This window comes from Tripterygium wilfordii, chromosome 10 (genome assembly GCF_013401445.1).
Source record: "Tripterygium wilfordii isolate XIE 37 chromosome 10, ASM1340144v1, whole genome shotgun sequence".
NCBI classification, from domain to species: Eukaryota; Viridiplantae; Streptophyta; class Magnoliopsida; order Celastrales; family Celastraceae; genus Tripterygium; species Tripterygium wilfordii.
In genome coordinates, this window is record NC_052241.1 from 3,281,889 (window position 1) to 3,309,803 (window position 27,915).

General features: G+C 38.1%; 5 protein-coding genes and 1 long non-coding RNA gene across 8 annotated transcripts; 3 read left to right on the forward strand and 3 right to left on the reverse strand.

Annotated features, from left to right (window-relative positions):
- The first annotated feature begins 487 nt into the window (after positions 1–487).
- Positions 488–3,045, forward strand: LOC120007046 (glutamate formimidoyltransferase-like). 2 transcript variants are annotated; one of them, XM_038857211.1, is made up of 4 exons: positions 488–506; positions 851–970; positions 1,712–2,123; positions 2,395–3,045. In XM_038857211.1, the coding sequence occupies exons 2-4, from the start codon at positions 947–949 to the stop codon at positions 2,910–2,912; spliced, it is 954 nt and encodes a 317-aa protein (XP_038713139.1). In that variant the 5' UTR covers positions 488–506; positions 851–946; the 3' UTR covers positions 2,913–3,045. The 2 variants fall into 2 exon arrangements, with proteins under 2 accessions (XP_038713139.1, XP_038713138.1); XM_038857210.1 differs by lacking the exon at positions 488–506 and having other exon boundaries at positions 754–970.
- Positions 3,046–3,292: 247 nt separating this feature from the next.
- On the reverse strand, positions 3,293–7,575 carry LOC120007045 (beta-glucuronosyltransferase GlcAT14B-like). The gene is made up of 4 exons (XM_038857209.1): positions 6,266–7,575; positions 4,947–5,022; positions 4,728–4,843; positions 3,293–3,973 (listed from the first exon to the last, which is right to left on the reverse strand). Exons 1-4 carry the CDS (start codon positions 6,900–6,902, stop codon positions 3,465–3,467), a joined length of 1,338 nt encoding a protein of 445 aa, XP_038713137.1. The 5' UTR covers positions 6,903–7,575; the 3' UTR covers positions 3,293–3,464.
- A 1,130-nt stretch (positions 7,576–8,705) lies between these two features.
- On the forward strand, positions 8,706–10,788 carry LOC120007938. Of its 2 annotated transcripts, none has more exons than XR_005470268.1 (6): positions 8,706–8,869; positions 9,035–9,254; positions 9,345–9,381; positions 9,463–9,606; positions 10,065–10,133; positions 10,459–10,788. It is a non-coding gene; the product is annotated as an uncharacterized LOC120007938 (long non-coding RNA). The 2 variants fall into 2 exon arrangements; XR_005470267.1 differs by having other exon boundaries at positions 9,035–9,112; positions 9,297–9,381.
- Positions 10,789–15,455: 4,667 nt separating this feature from the next.
- Positions 15,456–19,406, forward strand: LOC120007867 (protein ULTRAPETALA 1-like). Its single transcript, XM_038858337.1, has 3 exons — positions 15,456–16,148; positions 17,581–17,905; positions 18,975–19,406. The coding sequence occupies exons 1-3, from the start codon at positions 15,938–15,940 to the stop codon at positions 19,147–19,149; spliced, it is 711 nt and encodes a 236-aa protein (XP_038714265.1). The 5' UTR covers positions 15,456–15,937; the 3' UTR covers positions 19,150–19,406.
- A 724-nt stretch (positions 19,407–20,130) lies between these two features.
- Positions 20,131–23,768, reverse strand: LOC120007855 (H/ACA ribonucleoprotein complex non-core subunit NAF1-like). Its single transcript, XM_038858321.1, has 3 exons — positions 22,721–23,768; positions 21,825–21,902; positions 20,131–21,711 (listed from the first exon to the last, which is right to left on the reverse strand). Exons 1-3 carry the CDS (start codon positions 23,579–23,581, stop codon positions 20,359–20,361), a joined length of 2,292 nt encoding a protein of 763 aa, XP_038714249.1. The 5' UTR covers positions 23,582–23,768; the 3' UTR covers positions 20,131–20,358.
- A 2,701-nt stretch (positions 23,769–26,469) lies between these two features.
- Positions 26,470–27,769, reverse strand: LOC120006792. Its single transcript, XM_038856880.1, has one exon. It carries the CDS (start codon positions 27,590–27,592, stop codon positions 27,386–27,388), a length of 207 nt encoding a protein of 68 aa, XP_038712808.1. The 5' UTR covers positions 27,593–27,769; the 3' UTR covers positions 26,470–27,385.
- Positions 27,770–27,915: the final 146 nt, after the last annotated feature.

Here is a 27,915-nt window from a genome sequence, read left to right on the forward strand (position 1 = left end):
TCTTTTTCAACCAAACTTGGCAATTTAACCAATGACTTAATGAAAATTTTGATTAATTTCTCATTGTTTATGTAGTTGATGTTTAAATCCTTTTCAGCATTCTCTGTTGACAAACTGAAGATGACTGTTTTTCTAAACTGTGGGGCGAAACTGTGGATTATTGTGGCAAAATAATCAACATCTAAACACAAGGCTTTAACTATTACTAGTGAGGATTTTATTATCTATCTTTGTTGGACTTTCTCTGTTGTTCTTATCAATATTCCAAGAACTCTCTGTTTGTTTTGTCAATTCTATTCCATATGATTGTGCACTAGTTTTAGACCAAGCCCCTTTTTAAGATTACTCAGCATGATCCCTACCTAATTTGGATATGACATCTCATTCATTTTTATTTCATGTCAGATTGCATAAATAAGTAACCACTCAAGTAGGTATATGCCTTTAGATCTAGTGGTTGAATATGATTTCAGCACTTGAAATGAGGTAGAAGAGCATTCAAATAAGTATGTACTCGACCTCTCTGTTTCATTCATAATCTTTTCCTCATCAATAATTGAGTCTTTTTACATTTGTGGGGTCAGCTCATTACCTTTGTAGTGTACAATTTTTATTTTTTTGATTTATGTACATGTGGCCCAGTGTTAGAATTGTCGCGTGCAACTTAGAGGTCACAAGTTAAATAGTCTCTCCACATATTATGTGGGGATAAGATCTACGCACATTCTGCATGTTCTCGACCCCACCCACTGTGGGAGCGTTATGCATGGAAGTTGTTTCTTTCTTCTGGTCAATATGTGTCTGCCTGACAAATGGAATTAATTAATCTATTTTTTATTTTGTTCTCTAGAGAGTTCTTTAGCCAAGCACCTGGATAGGGGGGCTCCATCTTACAAATAAGTATCGGATCTAATCAACAGAGGGGTCAAAGCAGAGGAATACAAAAATGGATTTGAGCCCAACCAGCAAGGTATAGTCTCAACATTTACTCCTTCACAACTTGGTTTTGATCTTCCTCTGTCTCTTATTAGTTTTTGTAGATCATTTTTCTTGAGATTTTATGTGCTCTTCTTGCATTGAGGTTTCGAAATTTCTCTTTCAAATGACCAGATGGGTTTCAAGTCTTTGGTTTTCTTCATTTACCCATTCCAGGGAAATCCGCTAATGATCAATTGGTTCTATGTGCTCTTGAGCATTCGACTTCTGATGAATTTCTGAGCCACCTGGTTCATCTTTTCCACTGAAGAAAATGATCATAAACTGCTTATGCATTTTTTGAGTTTCTAACTTATGTGATAATCAATCTTCCTGCCTGAAATGTTTTCCATTCTCACCTGATCTTTTAACCTTTTTCCTGTTAGATAGCACCTGGACACATCTGGTTTTCTTTACAATATTGAATTAGCTTGTAACTGAGCATCAGAAGCAATCTTTAAGAGAAGAAAGAGCTTTCGTGTCTTTGTGTGTGATGGGGGAGGGAGGAGTAAACACAAAGTGATAATGTTTGCTATATTTACTATTATTATTATTATTGTTGACTGAGAAAGCTAAAACATGAACATCTGATGCATGTGTAGATTGATCTAGAAAAAAGGTTACTGCTTTCTCACGATTCAGGTCCAAGCGAAGAGTACATTTGCTCATGTCACCTGAGTGTTTGGACATTCACCATCTATCTCATTCACTTGTTTGATTTTTGTCCATATAATAGAAGAACAAGAAGGCTGCAAACCAGTCCATGCTACTGTGCTGTAAATTCTTCGTCTCTGAGTCGCGTAACCGTGCAGCTCTTGATTCGATCGAACAAGCTGCCAGGCTTCATCCTGAAACTGTCATTATTAGCAAATTCGATGACCGAGCTTACAATAGGGCTCGCTTTACTCTTGTATCATACGTTGTTCTTGACAGCACAGGGAGTGCCATATATAGCCCTTTGCAGCAAACAGTGGTGGATATGGTTGAGGCAGCTTATGCAGCTATTAACCTTGAGTCACACTCAGGGGCGCACCCTCGACTTGGCGTTGTCGACGACATTCTTTTCCATCCCCTCGCTCGAGCTTCGCTGGATGAGGCAGCTTGGCTAGCTAAGGCTGTGGCGGCAGACATTGGCAGCAGATTCCAAGGTATGGTCCAAATTTTATGAACTATATAATTTAATCTTCATAATTGTCTATTATGCTGGTTATGATTGTCAAGATTAAAAATCCCACAACACATCGTGTTTTTCGTGCCTAAGAACCAAACCAATAATAACAGTCCATGAAGAAAAAATCTGTACGGGTCTGTGGGACCCCACAATGGACAATATCCTCAAGTTTGATGTGAAATTTTTTAAAATTATTTTTTCGTAAGGACCAGCTATGCAATTGATTAGTCTTTGTCAATATGCTGCAGTGCCAGTATTTCTATATTCTGCGGCACACCGTACAGGCAAGGCTCTGGACACAATAAGACGAGAGCTTGGTTATTACCGGCCCAATTTGATGGGAAATCAGTGGGCTGGATGGGCCATGCCTGAGATTCTTCCTGAAAAGCCCGATGAAGGCCCAACCCAAGTGTCTCGGGCTAGAGGCATTTCGATGATTGGGGCACGTCCATGGGTCGCATTGTACAACATACCCATCTTGTCCACAGATGTCTCGGTGGCCCGGAGGATTGCACGAATGGTTAGTGCTCGTGGGGGTGGGCTTCCCACGGTCCAGACACTGGGCCTGGTACACGGTGAGGACTCGACTGAGATAGCTTGCATGCTTTTGGAGCCCAACCAGATTGGGGCTGATAGGGTCCAGAACCGGGTCGAGCTTCTGGCGGCCCAAGAGGGGTTTGATGTAGAAAAGGGCTATTTTACTGATTTGTCACCAGAGATGATTGTTGACAAGTATATGAATTTAACTACTCAAGTTAGGGACTAATCCAAAACACTTGTATGAAGCATTCAGTCATATCTGAGACTGCTAGCATTCTTCATATCCCGAGCCTGATGTTGATACAGAAAATAAAGTTTGGTGTTTCTAGTATTTGGAGAATACCGTATCACCTTCTCCATGTATCCAAAATTGAACCACTTGACAATAGTTTAATTGATTATCTCTCCAAACTTAGAGTATAAAGAATCTCACCCGACATCGAGAGTTTGGTTCTAAATTAGTGTCAAAAATAGTGGTTTGCGCTAGATGTCAGACCAACTAACCTGTCATACGAATTTAAGCATGCCTAGCTCAACACAAGTTTAAACTTAGTGGGCCGTCCAAAAAGGACAGGTCTACTAAGTTGTTCTCCGTTACAAAAAAAAAAAAAAAAAGTACTTTCCTTTATAACTTGTAAATTCTGTGAAACATCATGTGAATGGTAAATTCAACTGTACTGAAATGAAAAGCTTCATCGTTTTACATCAAGAACTATACCCTATAGGCACACCAATTCACACTTGTGGTTGTGTATACCTGATTACCTTTCACCTTTCGTCATGAACATTGCTTTCTCCGAGATTCTTCAGATAACAATTTCTGAAGCAATTCTTGAAACCTCTCAGCACCAGGACCTGGATTGAACGCGGAATCATTACCACGGATAGAGCATGGATCTGCCCCACCATCGGTGCTCCCTATACACCATGCCCCGACTGGGAAACGATGAGTACGGCCTAGAAGCTCTTTATCAATTTTGTCTAAAACAGGATCATCCTTTGCAAACTTCCGGGCAAACGGGGCATTGCTTTGTACCATTTTGTCATAGTCTTTCATTGTCAACGAGATGGGATGCTGCTTTGGAGGATTATTCCAAGCAATGTAGTGAAGATCATGGCTTATTGCAGTGGTCCGGTATTCTTCATTGTTGCATATAACAGTGTGGAAATACCCTTCTGGAGAAGATACAAAATTTGTGTAATACATTAGAATAGTACGGGGAAGGTTATCCCATCCCATTATACAGTACTCAACGAAGGATCGAGTTAGCATTACCCACGCTGAACCTGTAAAACAGAGGAGAACATGGATCAAGTTTGAAATGTGTTCAGAGATAATAGAGAAGAGGCATGTTAAATGAATCAAATGTTGGCGTAAGAAATATATGACTGGTATGGAGGCAAATTTGAGCAACACAACAAGAGAGAGTTCTCTGCCTATGACTAATCAAAGTAAATGACCAATCTTTCCTCTCCCATCCAGGTTCTTTAACAATACAATCATATTAGCAAGTTCTTCATCATTTAACAGTTGACAATTTAGGCTAAATTGAGAGATTATGATATGCAGGGGGTTACAATAGGCACAACTAATGAGATGGTGGTGTGATAATGTTAAGCAGAAGGGAAAAATACCTACCTAAGCCACACAATCATTACAGAAGATGCAAGCCATCTTTCACCATTTTCCCCAAGGGTGACAAGAAATTAGATGATGGCACAATGACATTCACCGATATTGATGAAAGTCGGGGTGAGTGCTATACTAGAGATTTCCAACCACCATTAGAAACATAGAGTACAATGGGGAACATAATGGAAGAAGGCACCCTTGGGGCTTGTTTGCAGTAGGTTAACATGGAATGAAGTCACTATATGGAAAGATAATCATACTTGCGAAGAGTGCTCTCTTTGAAAGAAAGAAAACGTCTAATATCACTGATGTAATTGCATAGACACAAACCAACTAGAACTTTTAACTTTGATTTTAAACTGGAACTACGTATTTTATAATACTTGAAGGCCGGAAAGATAGAGTTACCTGTAAACAACTTGAAAGACGTGGGAAGTGATCGGCGTTGAGTAGTCCACGAAAGGTCAGATTTTTTAGACAAGTAAAGGCCAGGATCAATAATGATCGGTTTTGCCCTTTGGTTCCTGATCAATAGGCAGAGCATTATAACAACAGTAAACCACATTATCAAAGAGAGGAGAAGGATCCTCACAAAGAAAGCCTGCAAATTTTTATTTACTCACTTACAATTTCCACCCAGTAAAGTGAATATGTTCAATGAAGTTCAGCTTTCTAGACAAATTTGAGAAAACATGAAGCAAATCTGCACAATTAAAAATAGATTAGAGATTTCTTTCTTTAGTACAATTTAACACAAATGTATTGATACTAGCTTATGCCTCTAAATTCTTTCTTACAATGCAGATTATTAGAGAAAATATGTCATATGACACAAAGACAATTGAAACGTATGCAGATTCACAATCTTTCTTTCTGTTATTTCGGATGAACGTTCACATGAAAAGAGTAAATCCAACTCAACATAAATAGCAAAAATTTACACCAAAACATGAAAGCAGAGATCATCAATAGACTGCCACCTATGAACAACTGGTAATTTATAAAAATAAAACTATTCATTCACATTATGGACAACCTTTCTCGTAAGTAATCATCCATGTGAGAGCTTTGACCCTAAGCCTGCAACTTGAATTGTATTTCATAATGCAATGACAAGGGCTCCTCAAAAGGATTTCATACCAGGATGCAACCATAAACTGCATCAGTAAAACAGTTGAATCCATGTGCCACACTCATCAATGCAAAGAGAGAACGGAAATTGAATTTCTTTTATCAACTCAAGCCAAAATCCACTTCTACGTCCTAGTACAGATTTTAGAAGCAATATAATAGTCCCCATACAGCTTCGCCCATCTTTGACCAAATATCAAAAGCCTAGGTACCTCTAACTCATTAGTCTATTAAAACAATGTTAGCAAGAGCACACAAATCGTTCAAACGTCTCTTCTGAAAAAAAAAAACAACAGTTATTAGAAGTTAAGTGACTCCCATTATGGATTGCTAAAGGCTAATGTCAAAATCTAGCCATGCTAATGCCCATCAGCAACAGAAAGTTTTTAATATCTCCAGCCAAGGAGTTCACACAAGGCCAACAGAAATGTTTTGGTAAATCTACAATCTAGCCTCTCTCTTATTGTTTGAGTTTATCTGATATGTGGGTATACGACTCTCATACAAAAGGCTCCCCCAGTGAGCGAAGTTGGGTACAGGCATGCGACCTCTAAGTTGCACCACTACAACTCTACCACTAAGCCACAAAGTTCAAGTTTATCCGATATGATGCGAAGGAAAACCATTATGCAAGATGTTTGGGCCGTTTTGAAACATATCAGTTAAAATTAACTCATACATGTCATTGTTTTTTTAATGTCACAGTCTTACAGAAATAAACTCAAACAAAGGAAACCAAAAAAATCATGCAAAAACATAATCGCAATGAAAGAAACAGCATCGAATATGAAACAAGTAAATAGTTCAGCACTAACCATCTTGTGTCATAAGAGGATAATCTGAAGCACTGAGATTAATGAACCAGTCCCACTCCATGTTCTCCCTCAACATAATTGCAATCGCTTGTAGCGTACAAGCAATCATTGTGGGGCCCTTATACGTTACCAAATTGGATTGTGCCATAACGCGCACATTATTCACTTCGTCGAATGTTGTATCACTTTTCACAAATTGGGCCATTTCCAACCTTTCACGAGGTGGAGCCTCAAGATCCAGATGCAGAATATACTGATTTCTAGGATGATAAATTGTCTGCAAGGTCCTCATCATTCTCTGACTATCGCCCTTTGTACCTGATATAAGATAAGCTATTCTAGGTGCTTCTAATTTGGAATACCTACTCGTGTTCAAAGATTTCTTTATATCCATTTCTACAAAGTACTCACTAGAATCATCTGTTCTCCCAAATGGAATTCTGTCCAATGATAACTGATCTCCGCCATAAGGAGAGGTAAATAGGCCAAAAAAGGCTGACAACAACAGAGTAATAGATATGAGCAAACTTGTTAAGAATGGAATCATCCATCTTCTATCACTGAACAACCTTGCTGTGTGGGAATTGGCATATTTTCTCATACTCATTAATGGGTGTTTCATGGACATAAGTTTCATATACCTTCCTTTCAAGGCTACAAGAGCTTGAAATTCCCTAAATCAGCTGCTAGTCCCAGTCCCAGAGATGGTGAGACACAAAACAAAAGACAAAGAAGCAAGGAGGTCCGATAACAGAACGCTTCAAATATATGAATATCATCTACAATGAGACCTGATAAAACATGGGTTTCGAACAAAAGTGCATAAAAATAAAATGATTATATACCAATGCCAATACAACCCAGAATTCCTAAACGAATAGTAGAAAATAGCAAAAGCAGTGAATGGAACAAGCTTGATATTTGGGGCAAAGCCTTGAGAGGCACTCAATTCAGCTACTGAAAGCAGACTTCAATGCAGAAAAAGGAAAGACATTTAAAGTTCATTAAAGAACAGCACCTGTTACGTATCAACAACAACCAAAAAGGAAATAACGCGAACTCAGATTTCCACAAGCGTTTAAGTAGAAAGCGGCTACTACTCTAAACTGCCACAGATCTAATCAATTCAAGTGAACCCAATTCGAACCTAAAACAGGTAACAGAAATGCTTACTGAATAAACACTTGCAACGAATAGTCGGAGAGAAAGAGGAGCCTTTAGGAAGACTCAAAGGTTAAGCTTGATGGGAGCGCTAGGGCACCAAGAAGGTCGACACAGAAAATGGGACAATGTTGGCAAAAAAAATAACAAAAACATGATTTTAATGGTGCTTTTCGTTGTTCAAGTTAAGATAATGGCTCAACCAAGGAATGGTAGTTCCCACTTCCCAAGCGCTTACCTGGCGCGTGTGTAACACTTTAATTGAGGACATAGATTTTTGTTTCCTCTAAAGGTTAAATACAATTTGTGGTCATTCAAAATTTTGGATTTTCTATTTTGTTTACTGAATGTTCAAATGTTTCAACATGATCATCAAAAGTGACTAAAATGAAACATATTACTATCTTTGGTGATCATTTTTAAACATTTGAACATTCAATGACCAAAATAAAAAATCTAAAATCTTTCAGTGACAAAAAATTGTATTAGTCTTTTGTCTAAATGTTACAAACCACCACACTATTATGATTTGCATAATTTCTAGGTACATCCGTATGGTTTTAGAAGTTTGAGAAGTACTCCTCATACTTAATTTTATCTTTTGTAAGGTTCTTTCATCCATTCTTTTGATAGTTGATCTGATTTTTTCGTCAAAAGATACGCTTAAATATTATATATACTCTACAAAGAAACTAAATTTTCACTTCTAATCATACCTCCCTCTCCAACCATCTTCTTTGGACAATGCATAAACAACAATGTTATCAAATATTACATCAATTAGTTTAACTATAAATGGACAAAAAGAACTCACAAGAGATAAATTTAAGTATATATCAAAATTTTATACTATAGATAATGCATCTAACAATGACCTAAAAACTAAGAGGTGTTTGTAAGATTTAGCCTTTTTTTATATAAGAGAGAATAGATAACACTCATGTGTGTGATATCTCATAAAAATCTTGAACTCGAACCTTCCTTCCCCTCCTCTGCATTCGAAAAATAAGATTTAACCTTTTTATATAAGAGAGACTATCGATTCATGTTATTCATATTAGATTGTCACATGAAGAATGCAAGAAATTCTTACAATCACAGCATAGTGGTCATATAAATCTATCTATACTTTACTATAAAGTTGCTAGAATTGGGCGCGAGTCCGGCGTTTTTTCCTACTCTCGCGTATGGGCTTCGTCCGTGATGAAGATATGTTTAACTACAGACCGTTTGATTATTTTAATGGTCTTTCATCCTGGGCGATCAACTGATGCATGCACCTACTCCAGTCTTATCTCTTCCTGCATGCATCTCTCCTTTTTCATCCTCTTTATGTGCTGGTTTTGCACGGGAGATTGGGGTCTATTTTCAGCTTCGTCTTCTGCTGATATTTTCATTTCTCTCTCTCATCACAGGGATCTTCTCTTTTCAGACCATGACGAGGTATGGCTTTCCAAGTTTTTGTTTTGATTGCTTTTGTCAATCGACCTGATTGGGTCTTTGTTTCTCTCTCTTCTTTCATCTCTTCTGATTTTCATTTTTGTTTTGTTTCTGCGACTGCTTCGATCTCAATCTTCCCTATCCCTGTGTGTCTGTGATTTTGTACAGGTTGTTGGCCTCAGCTTCGATTTGCAACGGTGGGCTGGCGTGGGAACCTATTATGTAACTTTCTATTGCTATTCCTAAGTATATACTCTTTCTTTGCTATTGATTCTTGCATATAATTGAAAGAAAAAACGGCATAGGCGAGATAACAGAGTCAGTGAGAGCCTCCTCCAAGACCAAAATTTGATATAACAAGGGAGATTGGGGACTTTAGCGAATGATTGTAAGTTATGTTTGTAGTTATTTACTCCTGCTCCTTTTACAGATTGCTGAGCTGAGGCAGATTTTTTTTTTCATTTTATATCTCCACAAGGACTCGCTGGTGATAGACAAGGGTTATGATAGACCTTGTGAGTTCTTTGAATTGAGTCTTCTAATTCTCGCTAATCACGCCTTGTGAAGGATTATGTCAAAGCAATTATTTTTGACAGGTAAAGTCGACAAGATTTCAATATCAAACAGAGAATCACAAATCAAAGACATGGAGAGTGAGTAAGTGAGAACTATCTAGAGAGTATGATGATCCATGTTTTTGAATGGAAGGACCAAATCTACAACTCCCCAATGAATTACTTGTAAGAGAGCTTCCGTTTCTCTTTGAATTAATAGGTTTCTGTATGGATCAACTATTATTCTACCTGCTTTATTCGCTGTAAATGTTTTCATCATATAGTATAGACATTGTAGTTTTAGTAGGAAAGCTGTTAGTTCTAATCAAAGAGATTTCTTTCCACTTTCTATGTTTGAGTTATTTCCCCTCATCTTTGAGTGGTTAGGTATGGTGGATTGTGATGACGTGGCTATTATTATGATGCCTTTTGATCTTCATTGGAATTGTTGAAACTTGGATAAGCTCATTAGGTATTAATTGTCACTGTACTTGAGATCCTCGGTTCTGTTTTGAAACAAGTTGTTCTCTGAGAAAATCTGACAAAAAAAATCAAGGATGTGTAGGAGACCACCAAGTTGTCATTTGCATTTAAATATGTATTCCTTTCCTCAAGATAATAATGGTTGCTTCACTATGCTTCAGGTATGAAAATTTAATACGAGGAAACCCATGTGGAAGACGAAGAAGGATATGTTGAGAAGTCCCTAAATGGTATGTATTGTGTGTGCTATGATCAGATCAAAACTTGAAGCTACGATCGGATCAAAACTTGACAACTTTCAACATCTTCTTTTTCTTCATTAATTGTAGACCTCATATCCTTTGTCTCTCTAGCAGAACATTGCTTATGAACTATTTCAAAAAATATGCGTAGTTTTTTCCAAAGCTATGAAGACCACACGTTTAAGGGATAGTTAGCTTATCCTTAACAAACAAATACTTTGCTGCTTATCCTAATCATGTTAATAGTTTTTTTTTTTTTTGATAAGGTAATAGTTTCTTAAGTATAAAAATGTGCTTTCTTATGTGGTAACAGGACATCTTGCATACAACAGTCAGTTTTGTGAGGCTTTATATTGGTTCGCAGAGAGAATGAAGTCATGCTCTTCTCAACTTCCAATGCACTCTCTTTGCTGTGGGCAAGGGCACATTAGGCTTCAACCGTTGGGGAAAATAATGATGGGTCTTCACTTCATGATCCCGACTGGATTTGATAATATTTACCTATTTCGTGCCATGTTAGAACCATACTTGGATTTCTTAATATTTACCTATTTCACTTTTTGAATGAAGGTAGAATCCATTCTACATCTTAGTTGATGTTTATGTCTATCCATCAAAGGGTTCGAAGAAGTTGACATATTAAGTCATGCCTATCACACACATTAAGTCATGCCTATCACACCTGATGAGGATAGAATCATGAACCTTAAGGTTTTGAGCAAACAATCTGATCAACCAGACTATCTCCCATTCTCCTTAAATTGACGTCGTTTGAAAGAGCATTATTAGTGTTTTTTTAATTTCAAGTCAATGACCCCATTTCAAACAACGTCATTAGTGAATTTTTTATTTTCTAAAGACACTGTTAAATATCATTTTGATAAAAAAAATAAAAGGAGTGCTATTTTGATATTTAAAATGTGTCAGAGTGTTAGTACAGAAAAAAAATTATTGATACAAAATTGTGGACCGTTGATCTTAACAACATTAGGGATTTTTTTTTTATAATATTGAATTTTCATTAGGGACGGCAATTTTCGTCCTTGTCAAAAAAACGTGACATCCATTTTCAGTAAAAGCATATATCATAAACTATTGTTTTTATACTGTGGGAATCGGCAGCAACAATATTTTAGGTTCCCATTCTGTATGTTATTCTTTGTAACAAAAGTGACCTCCACCCATCAGAAAACACATGACAGTATGAGGTCCACCAATGAAAACTCTCATCCAATCGCCAGGTCACACATGGAGAGGCAAGGAGAATCTATGGCTAATCGTTTATTCATTTAGTAGGGATTGTAATTTTATTTAAGTTAAAATCTAGGATTCTATTGTTTGAAATTAGGACGTCTGGAGAGTTATGTCCGAAATAGCTAAAACTCATAGATTCGTTGACAAAAATGTTTTCTTCTATTTAAATGTTGTTTGTTATTGAAAATGTGAGATTTAGCTGAATTAGCTCAGTGATGTTTAGAAGATTACGGAGTTTGATACCCTCACACTCTTAAATTGTCTCAAACTCATTCTCAGCTATTGCACAACGACCGAAGTCCAGTATTGATTTCCTCCTATACTTTGAGAGTCCACCTACCTTCCCACGTTCATCAATCAATAGCGGCCAAGAATGACAATTGTTAGCCTCTTTTCGTCCAGAACAAGCATGAAGCCTATATCCTAGGGAGTCTTCAATAACCTCCATAAAGAAGAACCACGATACGAGTTCACCATTGTGATCCACACAACTTAAAGATGTTGCGATTATAGTGGAATTTGGTCTAGTAACGCAAGCAACAAGTAAGCAAGTAGTTTTCCATGATTTATCACGATAAGATGTATCAAGATCATGCCTAGGAACCAGGAGATGATGACCACCATTGAAGACTATGAAGACTATAAGAAGCAGAAGAAGCAGAATTCATAAGCATCTTGTGTCAAACATAGACTTCGCGTCTCTAAACTTTATCCTTTACATTATCATGACTTTGGTAAACTAGTTTTTAACCCATTTATTTTCTTTTCAAGCCTTCGTGGTTGTAGGCTCTGCGGCTACTATGATGATTTAGCTTGTAAAGCACATTCTTTCATGCATTCCAGGATGTGCTCCCAATGAAAACTCTCATGCATTCCAGCGATGTGTTATTTTCATTCTTTCTCATTGAAGTAATCTCATTTCAGTATTTGTCTTATATCTCTTACTTTTCTCACTTTATAATTAGATAAATTTTAAGTTCTTTTCAAGAAGGCATCCCGAATTAGTAGTTTTGTGTTCTCTAACTGCATACAACTTGTTTGGTGACAGATCGAATTGGTGCGCAAATCCCATATCAAAATTCTTTGGATTGACAAGTCTTGGCATGTTCGAAGTACACATCATGACATCAAAAACTCAAACACTCCTATCCCCAGTGGCCATAATCGACATATCTTCTGTCCCATATAGAAAAGCTCCAACAACTATGCATGTCAGACAAATCTATGAAAAATCCATGTATGAGCTCATGTCTAGGCTGAGGATTAAATCATGATAGAGAGAGCATGACTAGCATGCACCTAACCACCAGGCCAACACTATCATTCACATATCATAAAATATTTGAAAAAGAAAAAAAAAACAAAGGAAATAGTAAAATAAAGGGCATTTAGGACGTAGGCCTAAGAATGGCCCAAAAAAAGGGGAAAAGTAGAATAAAGGAAGGGTCGTTAGGATGTAGGCCCAATAATGGCCCATTTTGACTTAAGAAGCCCAACTGGCTGCCAGCCAATGCTAGTCTTTCACATGGGTGGCAGATAATGATGTTTGGAAGTCTACTGCGAGGATTTCAATATGGTGCCATCATTGAGACTTGGAACAATCTTTCTTCTATCTCTTCATCAGATCCTACTATATATAAAGACAGACTTTCACACTCACTGCAAGACGAAAGATCAATATATAAGTCGGTGGTGGCCAACAAACAAATTTATGTTAGGAGAAGTAGCAAACGAAAATGTCCAAAGATCACGTATTGCACAAGCTAGAACTTTATATATATATAAAACTTTGTAGGCCAACTATGAAATTGGAATTCCACCAAGAATCCAACGAGAATAATGACTGTTCTTACAGCCAATGCCACACCCCAACGTGGAAAAAGTCAAAGAAACAAATCATTGAGAAAGGGGAAGAAAATAAGGTAAGAAAACAATTTTCAAAAAAGGGACGAGTCGCACAATTAGCTTAGCTAGCTAGGGTGAATCAGTAAATCATAGGGTATCTTTGGCACTCAAGTGTGAATTAGCTGCTGCCTGCTATGCATGCTTTAAGCTAGCTACTGCTCTCATGCAGTCTGACTATTTGGGAGATAAAAGTACCTAATCATTTCTGCAAGTGATTTTGTAGTAAGAAAAATGCAAAAAGGACTGCTTCAAAAGATATTCATAATGTTTTATGTTCCATTTATTGGGGCAATAGTGATTCGGTCATTACAACTCTTATGACCACTCCATTGTTTATTTCACCAAAGCTTTGATAAGAATCACAGAATGTTTGCTATTGTATAGCAAAAGATGAGACAACTAAATCTTATGATCACTCCTGAATCTGATTCCCAAGCAATACCCTTGTGGCAATATGTTGGGTTTGACCCAATTTATCATGTTGTCAGATGTGAAATTTCTATGCGCGCAGATTTGACGGCTTAATTTAGGTTGATCATATTGAATGTTCAAAGGATAAACTTGTATACCGCCATTCTTTGTTAAAAAATGGTATAATTGCTTCTTGTTTTCTTCCAATCAAACCTTAATTAATATAGCTATTCTTAGCCAAAGACAATGTAGCACAGCTGGTTCCCAATGGCTCTTGCAACTGGTATATGGTAATGATGCTTATTAACGTTTGACCCACCCCCAAAAGAAGAAAACAAAAAGGCTGAACTGGGAAATCGATATATACAAATATATTTCACAAACTACAGCAACCAAGTCGCTTTTGTTGTCTGCCTATTGCAACAACGTAACAGGACATGCCCTGCTTGCATAAATCAGGCTTGTTAATTTGTGTTTGGATTTGTAGACTGCGAAATGGCAGACATGCATGAATTAAGTCTCTCAAGTACAATGCACAGCTTAATATTAATTTCATGCGTGCTAGAAGATGTAATCATCATTTGTTTCACAATGCAAGATAAACCATAGTCCCATGCATACACTTTGGAAAAGTGAAATCAACAAGAGATCTGGCTTGATGTCTCAAAACATATATATGTCTTGGTTCTCAGTTCTCACTTCACTTGCCACCAATTTGGGACTCTTGTACTAAATGATAATACTTAATTGAGATTGCCTTTAATCAGGGGAACAAAAACAACTTAATTGGTCGTCATATGTTGCTTGTGTTCCATGGCGACCATGGCAAACAAATTATGCATGTCTGTGACCACTAGAAGCTGGATATGTTAAGAGATAACAGTACAGTATGTGGTTGTGTTTTTATGATTCTTTCATCAAGTGCAATTCCATAGAGGCTCACTTTTTATCAGCTCTCTGAACCCACATTATGCACCGATCAAGTATATATATATATATATATATATATATATGTCAAGTTATAACAGTATGTGGTTGTGTTTTTTCATGTGAGTTTTGTACGTTTGACTATTCTTATGTTACAACCTTGGTCACTTCTGACACTTCAAACACTAAAATAACAGCACTAACAAGTGAAACAACTGCAACTTACGTATATATCTTTTATATATATATATATATACACACACACACCTACCAAGTGAAAAATTCACAATTATCTCGTAAAAAATTCACAAGCAGCTAACTTTTACTTTGTATGACCTTATTTTTTGTATGGGAAAAGGTCAAATTCAATGCACAAGGCCATTGACGTATACGGCACTAATCAACCTTTGACGCCTTCATTACAAAAGGAATCAGTCAATATCTGTATAAATGTCCATCCAACAGTAATCGAATTGGCTGGAATCGCATCATTCACATTTAGTGCACCAGAAGAAGCTTTAACGTTAGATTACGGCATTACGCACAAATAAGGTAGTGTCCACTTCCCACAGCCTATCGCGCGATTAGCCTGCTTGGCAGATACAGAGTAGGTGGGTTTTCACTGCCCATGGTGGAAATGGCAGACGCATAGGACTGCCTTTCGCCGAAAACTGTGCAAATCCAAGATTAAAGTACGAGTCTTTCTAATAAAATAATAAGTCCGGGGGGTCGAACAGTTTTCAATGTAAGTAAATCCTCGTTTGCTTCCCATGGGAGCGATTTTCCCATAAAACCCAAAAGCCCCAATCTTGTTTTGGTTTTAGTTTTGTTGGGTTCCTCTCTCTCTCTCTCTCTCTCTTCAATTTCCTTCTCTCATGTCATGTCATGCAGCAAAGCAAAGGCATAGTATTATAGAGCACACAAAGAGGCCTTTTTTAACCCAATAACACGCCTCCCTCTCGTCACCCCTCACCCCACGACATTTGTTTCGCTTCGCCAGCTCATTCATTCATTCACTATCTCTCAAAACAAACCCCATCGACCAACACCAACTCCTCCTTCTCTCTTCCTCTCTCTATACTTTCAAGTTTCAACGTCTTCTCCAGCAGATCTATCTGAGATGCGCACTTCTTTTGCCTCTCTATACTCCTATTATATCCCTTTTGACTTTCTTGGTAATACCCAGAAATCAAAATCCTTCCTTTCTTTTCTTGATCTGCTTGAGTTTTAAGTTTTTTGGGTTTTTTCCGGCGATATCAGAGTGAGTGGGATTTTTTGTTAAGGAGAAGATAGGGATGGCGAATGGGGTAGAGAGCGAGAGGGGTATGGCGATGTTTAGCGATGACGAGGTGAGCGAGATAAGCGAGGTTAAGAGAGGGGGAGATTATATTGAAGTGACGTGTGGGTGTACCAGCCACAGGTACGGCGATGCTGTTGGCAGGCTTAGGGTTTTTGTCAATGGTGATCTCGAAATCACCTGCGAATGCACGCCTGGTTGCAATGAAGGTCGCTCTCGTTCTTTCTTTCTCCCTCGTCGTCTTGACTCTTGGAGAGATGCGTTCATAACTTAATTTATTTTTTGCATGTGCAATGTGTTTGTTGACGTTGATGGCTGTCATTGTCAGGTTTTTTCAGTCCGTGCTATGGATAGCATTGGCAAGTTGCGCGCTGTTTGTTTGGTTCTTTTGTTACACAGTTAACGTGTATGTTGTTTTGTCTCAGTGAGTCGGCTTTTCTTGATATCTCGCAGCCACAAAATGCAGCTATGTTTTGGGTTATTCCTAGCTCGATAGGGTCTGGTTCAGATTGAACCATCCTTTGTCTGTGGTTGAGGAGATCATATGAGTGAAGTTTCGTGAAAGATATCTGCATCGTTTTCGTTAGTTATGTTTTACTTTTGGTATTAACATTTGGTAGATTCTGCTCTTTTTATAAGACAGAGTAAGGTTGATTTATAATCTGATTGTTTGTCTAATTGTTGGGTGTTATTTATGGATGTGTGTCATAGGTTTGGTTTCAGAAAGTTTGCTTTGAATTTCCCATTATGAACATTCATGGAATCACGGTTGACATTACAAGAGAACTATGCTTTTAGGCGGAGGATATTTACTCACTGGGATCAAGCTCCAACCTTCCATGCTAATGGACAAGCTGGACATTGTTTGTTTATATAGCTTGATGTGCTTCATTATTTCTTTCTGTGGACTTCAGTGCATGTGTTTTTAATTTTTTATTTACATGATGCATCATTTAAGTGTCACCAGTTGTCTAGGATGTGAGTGATCATGTAACAACTGGCGACCAATCCTTCTTTGCAGGATTATGTATTCTTCTGCGTAGCACAATGCAACTTAAGGCCTGCATAAATGGGTGAAACCTTAAGGTCTCAATGCTCCCCAGCTAGGCATTGGTGGAGGGAATATATTCTGTTCATGATATGAATAATTGTGTCAGATTGAAAAGACAAGATGTTCATGCCCACGATCTTTAAACCTTAAATGTGAAACACAATCTACTGGACCCTCCTGTACTCTTTAATACCTAGATTTTTGCAGTGATTCTACTTTGTACCACTGGTCCTTTTTGTGGCTGTTTCAAAAATATTTGGAGAATTATACTGTCAGAATTATCTGCTTAGATTCCATGTTGTTGGTATCAAGTTTACAGTGATGTTGAGCAAACGTCTGTTCCTGCTGTATGACTATGAATGTGTTCAGTTGACTTTAGAATGGTTGTGTTTTCTCTCCTCCTACTCTGTCTGAGATTATTTTATGAACAATTATCTTGTGCATGTGATTACGGCATATTGCTGAACTGTTCAGATCCTTTTTATATTATTGCATGTTTCTTATCACATCATTGTAGTTCTTTAATAATATTATGGATACATTTGTTAGATTTCTTTACATCATCTCACTCATGATTTTTCAATGACCAGGCAAGCTTACCCCTGCCGCATTTGAGAAGCATTCTGGAAGAGAGACAGCTAGAAAGTGGAAGAACAATGTCTGGGTCATAGTTAACGGAGAGAAGGTTGCATTGTCAAAGACTGTGTTGCTCAAGTACTACAATCAAGCATCAAAAAGTGCCAATGGGTCACACAGATCTCAGAACGGACGGGCTTCTCATCGTGATGAATTTGTCCGTTGTTCAAAATGCAACAAGGAGCGCAGGTTTCGATTGAGGACTAAAGAGGAATGTCGGATTCACCATGATGCTTTAGCAGATGAAAACTGGAAATGTTCCAATTCACCATATGACAAGTATGTCCTCTCCTTCCTTTGAATACATTTTTGATTTTATGAGTTCAGAGTCCATTTTAAATGTGATTCTTTATGATATTTTATGCCTTAGTTATCTAATTTGACCCTCTACCTTTCATTATACAATTTAATAAATCATACTATATAGTTATTCATGTGACGGAGAAATTTTAGAAACAAGGACTGTTGCTCTCTTGTGCTGGATGAACTTTGAAGGAACATGCAAATTCTCTTAGACATCCTCTTACATGGTTTGGATGGCTAAAGTGAATGGAGTTCTTTTTTGCATATTTGTTTTTTTAGTCGCAAGCACTTCTAAGAGGAGCTTCTACCAAAAGTGAAAAAGGCATTAAACAGACAGTAAACTAAGCAGAGTTTTGTGTATAGTTGCTAGTCCAGTGTTCTTTATATGGTCTTCCCTGTCACTAGTTGCTGAGTGAAAGGTCTGCAAAGACCATTGTGAGTCTTATGCAGTTGTTTTTTACTTTGATATATTGTATGGAATTTTTTTAATGCTTCATTGGTCTTCTTAGTGAACAAGAATGAAAAAGACTCCTACTAAATGCTCTCTGCTCATGAAACTGTCTTTAAAGTTATTCGAAGATGTGGTTGTGTGCATGCTCCTTTTCGAAATTGCAACCATCTATTGGTTACAACACTGGATTATTTCATAAATTTTTTCTTCGATGATCAACATATACATGTAAAAATTTGGCATTGGACAACTCCAGGAATCATCATCATCATCATGAAAGCCTTCATCCCAAACAGTTTGTTTAACAGCGCCTGATTCTGCCTGCTACTGTTGGGGCTTACGGGATTCTTTCATTTTTAGAGGACACTGGGAAATCTAATTTATGAAGTTTTTTCTGTCATCAGTTTAATATATGCATGGAGTTTTTACTGTGATCGGTTTGCATTTCATTTACGAACATGGATAGAAACTTTGAGGGTTTAAGTTGGCATGGTTCTTTTTGAAACTTAAGAGGACACTGGATATCTTTTAAAATTGTAAATTAAAAGTTTTAATGGAGTTGGATAATGTGACTGCTTGATTTCCGTGATTCAGGATTACTTGTGATGATGAAGAAGAGCGAGCAAGTCGAAGGGTGTACAGAGGCTGCACCCGTGCACCTACCTGCAAGGGTTGCACTTCCTGTGTATGCTTTGGGTGTGAAATCTGTCGTTTTTCAGATTGCAGCTGTCAGACATGTGTGGATTTTACAAGGAATGCGAAAGCTTAAGTGTCTGAGGCCATCGATTTGATCCTGATTCTCCCCTCTCCACCTTAACAGCACCTGACGACAGGAAAAGAAAAGACAACATAGCTTCATTTATCCGCCTCCCGGCCCTCCCCACATCTTATATAAGCCTTCCAGTATATTTATTTCATTTATGCAAGACTTGAATTTACAGTCTGAGAGTTGAGCATTGGCTATACTTAAGTTGACTGATTTCATATTTCAAATGCAGTTATTTATTGCCTTAATGACTTTTTATCTGTCCGATGTTTCCCAGTTTTTACATTTTAGTGTGATTCAAATTTCATGTCATGCTAGTTTGATGGTCAAGTTGGGTAGCACAGAGAGTTTTTCAATTGAGCTTCTCAAGAATAGTAAAATGTGGAATGAAACGTCCATGGTCTAATAGTGTTCGTCCTTTAAACATGTTTCACCAGACCTCATATCTCATCTTCTGAACTTTTTTGAAGAACCGGTGATATGATTCTGCAATTCAGTCCGAGGCTTAAGGAACTGTAAAAAACTTCCTACACAGCCTCCTTGTAAAGGTAAAACATCTGTGGCAAAGATAATTTTACTCTCAATCAAATCAATTGGCTATTATAACGAGTCTTGAAAGTCCCCATTGAATTGAATATTACACCAAGTTGACTTCCAGCCTGCCCCACTAACGACATTCCAAGTCTCAGCAATGTTAAAAATACCTTGAAAAAACTTCGATGCTGTTCAACAGAATACATTATCATGTCCATTTTGATGCTGTAAAGCTTCAAGTCTTCTTTCCATAGCACTGGTATACAGATAGATACCTTATCGGCTTTCTCCAAGACAGACACTGAAGAATTTGTTGAGAGAACTAAGTAGTCCAGCGAGCTGCCATTACATCATCTTATATCAAGGATATAACATGGGCTCTGAAACAATTTGAGACACTGGACTTTTAAGAAAGGACTCATAGTTTAAGCATCATAGACTATTCTCAGATTCACCTGGTCATGGAACGCAATGAGCATAAAAGCTAGAATTTATACTACAAATCTTACAGATACAACCACCTCAAGTAGGGCAATACAAACCACCTTCCTTCAGGAGTCGACGCATATTTGAAGCAATGCAGATAAACAAATAGTTTTAGAATACTAACCAAATTCAGGTTGTCTTTTTACAACAAAAACAAGGCTAAATACAAACAAATAACACCTAACGAACCCATCATCTTGATTGCCACCAGCCTCTCCCTCTACCAAACCGACCACCCCCTCGATATCCTTTCCTTCCACGACTTGAATTTGCACCCATATTGAATTGCTGGGTTTGAGTACTGGCTGGAGGAATAGCTGATGGCTGCGAAGTTGAGTTTTGTTCTACATTTAATACATTGGACGAACTTGCTTGGTCTCCTACATGGGTGCCTGACCCAGTAGCAGTAAGTTGGCCCTGGAAAGACATGCCTGATCCAGTTTGGCTGCTCCCGTTTTGCCCTACATTGGTGCCTGGGCCAGTAAATTGGCCCTGGAAAGACATGCCTGGTCCAGTTTGGCTGAAGCCGTTTTGCCCCACAAGCCCAGGATTTGCATTGCGTAATGGCCCTGGATACATATTCAGCTGCCCACCTGGTAATCCGAAGTTAGGAAGAGACCCAGGAATTGGATTAAATGGCTGCTGAAATGGCATCTGCATTGGAAAAGGCATCTGATGAGGGTGCTGCAGATTATTTTGTGCAGGCCATGGCATAAAATGAGGCGTAAACCCCCCAGGTACAACAGCACTTTGCGGCTGCTGAAACGGCACCCCATTTATCCACATCCCATTTGAAGGCGGGAAAACAGTTGTAGTCTGTGCCATCTGTTGAAATGGAGGAGCCCAGCTCATCGAGTTAGGAAAATCTTGTCGGATGGCTGATGTTGACGAACAATTACCTTGATTTGTTGATGCGGCAACAAGTAATGTTTGATGCTGGTTTTGATTGGGTGGCAAGTGATCCTTACCCATCGGTGTATTCTGCAGTGCAGCCATATTAGGTTTCCAGGTCCCTTCTCTGTTTTCAAGCTTCCTTTTATCATTTTGATTGGGTGGCAAGTGATCCTTACCCATCGGTGTATTCTGCAGTGCAGCCATATTAGGTTTCCAGGCCCCTTCTTTGTTTTTAAGCTTCCTTTTATCATTTTTCTTGTTTCCAAATTTCTGGTCATCCATGCCCCTCTTGCTCATTTTTAGCCTTCTTCGGTACTCAGCTTCTTTTTCATCATCTGAAAACTCCGCATCTTCGGACAACGCTTCATCATTCTCACCAGATGCATCATACCCTTTCTTGTAGAGATTCTTGTCATTAAGAACATAGTTGGCGAAATCCTGAACAACTGAAATCGAAGAGCCTTCATGGATCCCCACAGGGACTTCACTTTCAGAATTGTATCTTACGACGTAGTAAGGATTTTTGACAGGTCCAAATATTTCATCAACTAGTCCCAGTGGGGATCTGCTTTCAGTCACCCAGAGGATAGAGCCCTCATCAAGAGGGTTGTGTTTTTCCACTCCTTCAACGATAACTTTGGCACCCATCATCTGTATATGCACATAATATCAGCAAGCCAACTTCAAAATTAACATATAGCTGGTGAATCAAAGCACTCTATGTTTTTCTTTCTCAAATGGAATCAAAAATTGGAGAGGCTTACCGACAAAACAACACCGACAGTCTGTAGTTGATGATGTGGTTGCAGGGAAACTTCCACTGCAGGAACCATAGGTAGATCCTGTGAATTTGGGAACCATTTCGCACTCAGCAATCAAATGAAGTAGAATTTTCACCCAAAAGTAAGCAAATTACAAGTCCATAAACAACAGCAAAGTAAATATGCTAATATTAAGCAACAAAAATCAGTTAAGAGGTCCATATGATTCAGAAGACATAATATGATACAAATATTTCAGATCGATCAGGTGACATGTTTTAGAAGCTAAGATTACAGAGATATGTGCATCGATACATAATCTAAAACTACCGCCACCAGCCAGACCTACTCATTTACTTGAGAAGTACCAAGGCTTTAAATAAAAAGAAAAAAAAAACTGAATATAAGAGAGTCAGCACCACCTCATCAAAATATGAAATGGCCAAACAAGTCTCGGTAAACTTGAGTACTTGACCATGAGAAAATCAAAGTTTCAACTCGATTAGATACTACATCATTTGAATTTCGCCCCATTGCATGCCATCAAGATTTAGAAACTCGAATTGGGTGAATTCAAATGAAGTAATTCAAATTTCCCTGGTTCAATATCATATGGAATCCACCATATACCCCTTTCACAATTAACAAACTCCACTACTTGTATAAGTGTGCATTCATAGTTAATCACGAAGAAATTACCAAAAATTTCAATCTTTCTTACCATCTCAAACTGGCTCGTCAAGACTACATCGCGAATGAAGCATGGAAAACTAAGTATTTCAGAACAGAGATTTTCTTAGCAAGTAATAGGTTCACATTCATCAAAAATCAACATATGTATCAATAACAAGCACCAAGCATCTATGACCCCGTTATACATCACAGCCACATCAATTTACCTGAAGCTCATTCTTTGACCTGATGGGTCCCAAAGCAGCTCCGCCATCCTCATTATCAGCATCATCGAATTCAACATCACTCCAAGTAACCAAATCCTTTCCATCTTTATCAGCATTTACCAACTTCTCTTCCTCCTCATCAGTGCCACCAAATGTCATCTCTCCATCATCATCCCTTATCTCACCTTCTTCAAACTCCCTGACATTCGTTTCCTTTTTCTCCCCTTCCTCTTCATCACCTTTGGTGTCAACGTCCTCATCATCACTACTACTAGAAGCTGAAGAACTTTCTTCATCGTCCTCATCATCACCATCTTCGCTACTACTACTAGTAGAAGGTGAAGAACTTTCACTCTCCGTTTCAGAACCACTTTCACCCTCGTCATCACCCTTGCTCTTGCCCACATCACTCGCTGCATCACTTTTATCACAAGGAGCCAAAACAGACCTCGATCCCTCAACCAAATTAACTTTGCTCATCTCATCCGCGATACAATAACTCGAAGTCCGCTCGGTTGCAAACTCCTCCGGTTCCGATTTCACTGCAAGACCAGATACATCCACCTCATTTTGCTTAGACCCACCCAAATTTGGTTGAGGCCCAGTTTCCCCACAAGGCCCAACTTCAACCATCGGTATTATCTTCTCTTCAACCGCTACTTCAGCATCCCCTGAATTAGCCCAATCTGGGGTTGGGCAATCTTGAAACCAATCCTCCATTGAATCAAAATCGAGAAAAGTATCCACGAACGATAAATCGATGAGTTTGGGATCAACGTATCCAAGTGGGTCCTTCAAAGTGTTGAGCTTTGAGGGTTGATTAGAATCTTCTTCAATCTGTTCATCTATAAACCCAACCATCTCCAAGAGGAGAAAGATTGAGGACCTGGAGAGCTAACAAAAGGTTTTTGAGAAAAAATTGAAATTTCATCTCTTTGTATTGAAAAGGAAGTAATCTTATATACGATGCTGAAGGCGATTCGTGTGGGCGTGGTTTGGTTCTTAAACCCTAATGGAAAAGGTTCTTTCTAGGGTTTTTGCATGTTTATCTGTTGCCGTTGCCGTTGCCGTTGCTACTTTATACATATTTTAGTTATTAACATTTTTTTTTAAATTACAAGTATTTCAAATTACACTTATGTGTATGATATGATATTCCATAGAGATATTGAGTTTGTGTCTCTCCTCCCCTTCCCGTGTAAAAAGTCATTTTTTTGAAAACCTTGAGTAACTCAGATGACAGAAATTTCAGTTTGTCTACCCTCCCCTTCTTCTGTGCAAAAAAGTAATGATTTTTTAAAAATTCTAATACTTATTTAGTAACGTAGGTGAGTTGCACATGGTAAAGCCCATAACCATATGTAGACCCATAAGGCCATAAGTAACCATGTTATTAGAATGGTAAATTTTAGTCACATCCTTAAGTTTACTAAGGACAACCCGTTAACTAATATTTACAAGGTGTGGTAAATCAAAATTGGGGTGTTTTTAATAAATTTAAAGGTGTGACTAAAGTTTACCTACTAGAATACGACAAAAGACTAATCCAGTATTGATAGTCCATACATCCGAAAAGAGCAAGACACCAGATTCTCTCTTCTTAAAAAAAGTTCCACCCGTTAGCTTAGCTTATTTATTTGTTCCCAAAGATTCGAGGAAAGCATTAAATTGAGATTTTTCATTAAGATTATGGGTATTTACACCCACTAAATTGGGTTGTGCACCCATTTCAACCTCAAATTTTGTGCCATCTAAATTTTTATTAATAAATTTTATAATTTTAATTTATAAATAATTCATACATGTACGTTACCCATTTTACCCTTCATAAAATGGCATATGCACCCGCTTTTTTAGTTTGTGCAGTCACTTCCCTCAAATTTTGTGACATACAATTTTTTATTTTTAAATTTTATAATTTAAATATATAAATAATTTACACATTAATCTTATTCATTTTACACTTTATAAATTTTCTAATTACTTTCAATTTATAATATAATTGACAATTCTATTCTCCATAGATAATTCTCTCTACCTGTGGAAGGTTTTCCTTCTAAAGTTTTTTCACTTTTTTTTTTTTGCATGATAGATCGCACATCTTACAATTGAAAAATAATCCCAACTTCTAAGATCAGTTCACACTCAAACCAGTCGTGTACTCTAATTGATAATGTATACACATATATACATATTTGAAAGAATATACCAATAGAGGGTCCGAAGAAGCTTGACGTCAAAATGTTTGAACTTTTTGCGAGCATTGGTATATTCTTAAAGAATATGGTGAAGCCACGAAACATTTTGACGTCCTGGAAAAAGCTTCAATTTGGAGCTTTTTCTAGGAGGGCATTATCACCTCGTTTTATAGGCGGTAACAACTAACGCTATCCCCATGTTTGGTGGGACGTTTGGGAAAAGCGGTACCTCTTTGCCCAACGCCCCACCAAATAGGCTACTTATAATAGAACTAGAATATCATATAGTTTTTCATAAGAAAAAAGGTCTAACTTGGGCCCATTTTTCATAAGAAAAGAGGTCCAACTTGGGCTAACCGACGGGTTGGGCCGATTTAATAACAATTAAGTAAACTTTAGTCACACCCCTAAGTTTACTAAAGACACCCAGACTTACATTGACTTCGCGTTGACAACATTTTTTTTTTTTTCAATTCTCGGCTCATAACACCCCATCCCTAGCATCTTCAAAGAACAAAGTATGAAAGAGGTCTGCCTAGACCACGAGAGCCAAATAGGGATTTGTGTGTCTATGATCTCGTTGCAGATCACGAAAGAGAGTTTCTTCAACCCCTACGCACACCTCCATTGCTTGGATCACCGCCGCATCACAATGGTAAGTTGTTAGGTTTTGTTTTTGTTTATTTCAGTTATTGGGTTTTGTCGATCTGTGGGTTAGGAATCAGTCGGAGATGAGGTTAAGAGCTTGAGAAATCTACAGAACCCCTCTCAAATCTTTGTGGTCGTTGGTTCTTTAGCTTCTTACGTCTTCTCTCTCATCGCCCTCACCTTTAATTTCCGATTGGTCTCGTGCCTGTTCTAGTTGTGCAAGTTTGAGACTTCGATTTCTTGGTTTTTGAGTTAAGGTTGATGGATTATATAATGCAATTGTTCATTCCTTTATTCAGGTAGAAGTTACATGTTACGCAACCAGGTAACTAACAGCAACAAAGGGATAAATAGCCAAACAAGATAGGACTGTATATTAGTTACATAACCAAATGTCACTGAACAGAGTACAATCCAAGACAGTCAAGCGAAGAACAACATAAGACAAGATAAGGACGCCTTTTCTAGAGAGGCGACGACTCCCCAGGGTTCAACACACATCCAAAATATTCAACAACCAACCCTAAAGACAACAAAACTATATAAAGCAGCTACTAAGAAGATCTAAGCCTTCCACACTGTAATAATCTAACGGCTCACAAAATAGAATAGAGTAGATATTGTGGCACGTGACATTACAAAGATGGACATAATTATCCTGAGCCACCACTAGCTAATCTTACAGCAGATGCAACAAGTTTTGCTGAGCAAGCCAAGATTATTGTTGTAGAAATCTTTGTGTTTTGGCTGGTAGATTTTTGTACATTTGACATGCCCTCTATCCCCTGTCTTTTCCTCTGTTTTTATGCCTTGGGGTGCATTTATAAAATGTTTATGATTTTATGTATTTTTGGTGTGTTCATAAAAATCTAACATTCTCAGGGGCGCGCTTAACAAGGGATGTCTTTCGTAAACATTGGGGTGTGACTACGGTTTATCTAACACTTATCAGAGCGACTCATCTGTGCTTGTGTGGGCATGCATTCCTATGTCCACTTGTGGGACTTGGTCAAGCTGCTTAACGAGAAGGTTTACCTAGACAAAGATGACAAAGTCCTTAGGTATGGAGTGAAATTCCCTAACTAACAATAACCGACTTTTCTAAGGCTGAGTCACGGGCCTAGGCTTGTAGGGGATCGATTGTTGGATCAAGTCTCTTGGGCCCTAGTATGGGCTGGGCTTGAGAGTACAAATCCATGCTAGTCACGTGCCCAAAACGGACAAAATAGTGTGAACTTTCTCTATCACATCCATATTATATGCCTTCTCATTTAAGTAATCCCTCACATTTGACTGAAAATTAAAGTGGAAATGGTTGGTCACAACAAGATCTGAATCACACACTCTTTCTCACTTGGTATTAATTAGGCAAAGCATCAAGGAATTCCACATGCCTTGTTATGTTTCGAGAGCGAAGTGTCACTTGCACCATTATATGCATGGTCTATGCCAGCCAATTCTTTCCTGTTATGATCAAAAGGCTGCACCTTCTGCAAGTGCTTTCAACTGCGCGCATTCACTGAGTCACAGAGACTCACAGTGCCCTTTAAAAGGATTTGATGACAGCTACACTGTCTCAACAGTACAGAGATAGATAAGGTAGCCGTTTGACATAAATTTAAAGGAGAAGAGGGTTTAAACTTATGTCTAGACTAGACTTGACACCTTCTTCTTTATCCTTAAATGCCAATTAATTTCTGCTGATTCTTTTTTCTTCTCACTTAATTACAAAGCTCAACATGAACATTGAGATGATCAAAACATATTTGAAGTAGATTGATTAATCATAAAACCAACCGAATATGGCTTCCTTCCACGTTTAGCTGTAAGATCGAAGAACAGCTCCACATAAAGTACAAACAATAGCTCTCCAAGACTTCCAATAAAAAGGGACATGGCAAAACCTCGTAGCTGTTTTCATGTCCGCCACGCTTGCTCCGCCGCCACACCTCGTGCACGTCCCCGCCGCCGGCTTGCTCCTCTGCACCTTCTTTGTCTGATCAACCAGAAAACAAAAGCACACCATTTTAACTGTTTCGGACTTCTTATACCCACACAATTTCAATGTCGAGTAGCTCGTCCAATTTAGAACTGCGGCAGCAACCACAGTTTGGACAGAAGGCAGTGACTGGTTTTTTTATATATATATATATATAAACGTTGGAAGGTCGAGCAACTTTGAGTGTGGAAGAGGCAAGTGGGCGGTGGGAGATTGTTGGGGGTTTGTGAAGTTGTGGTGTTGATAAATGATGTGAAGCGGTCCTGCGATTTTATGAGACCTGTCAAATACAGAATACAGTTGGGGGGTGCGAGCGATACATGGGAAGAAAGCGATGGAGATAAAATCTG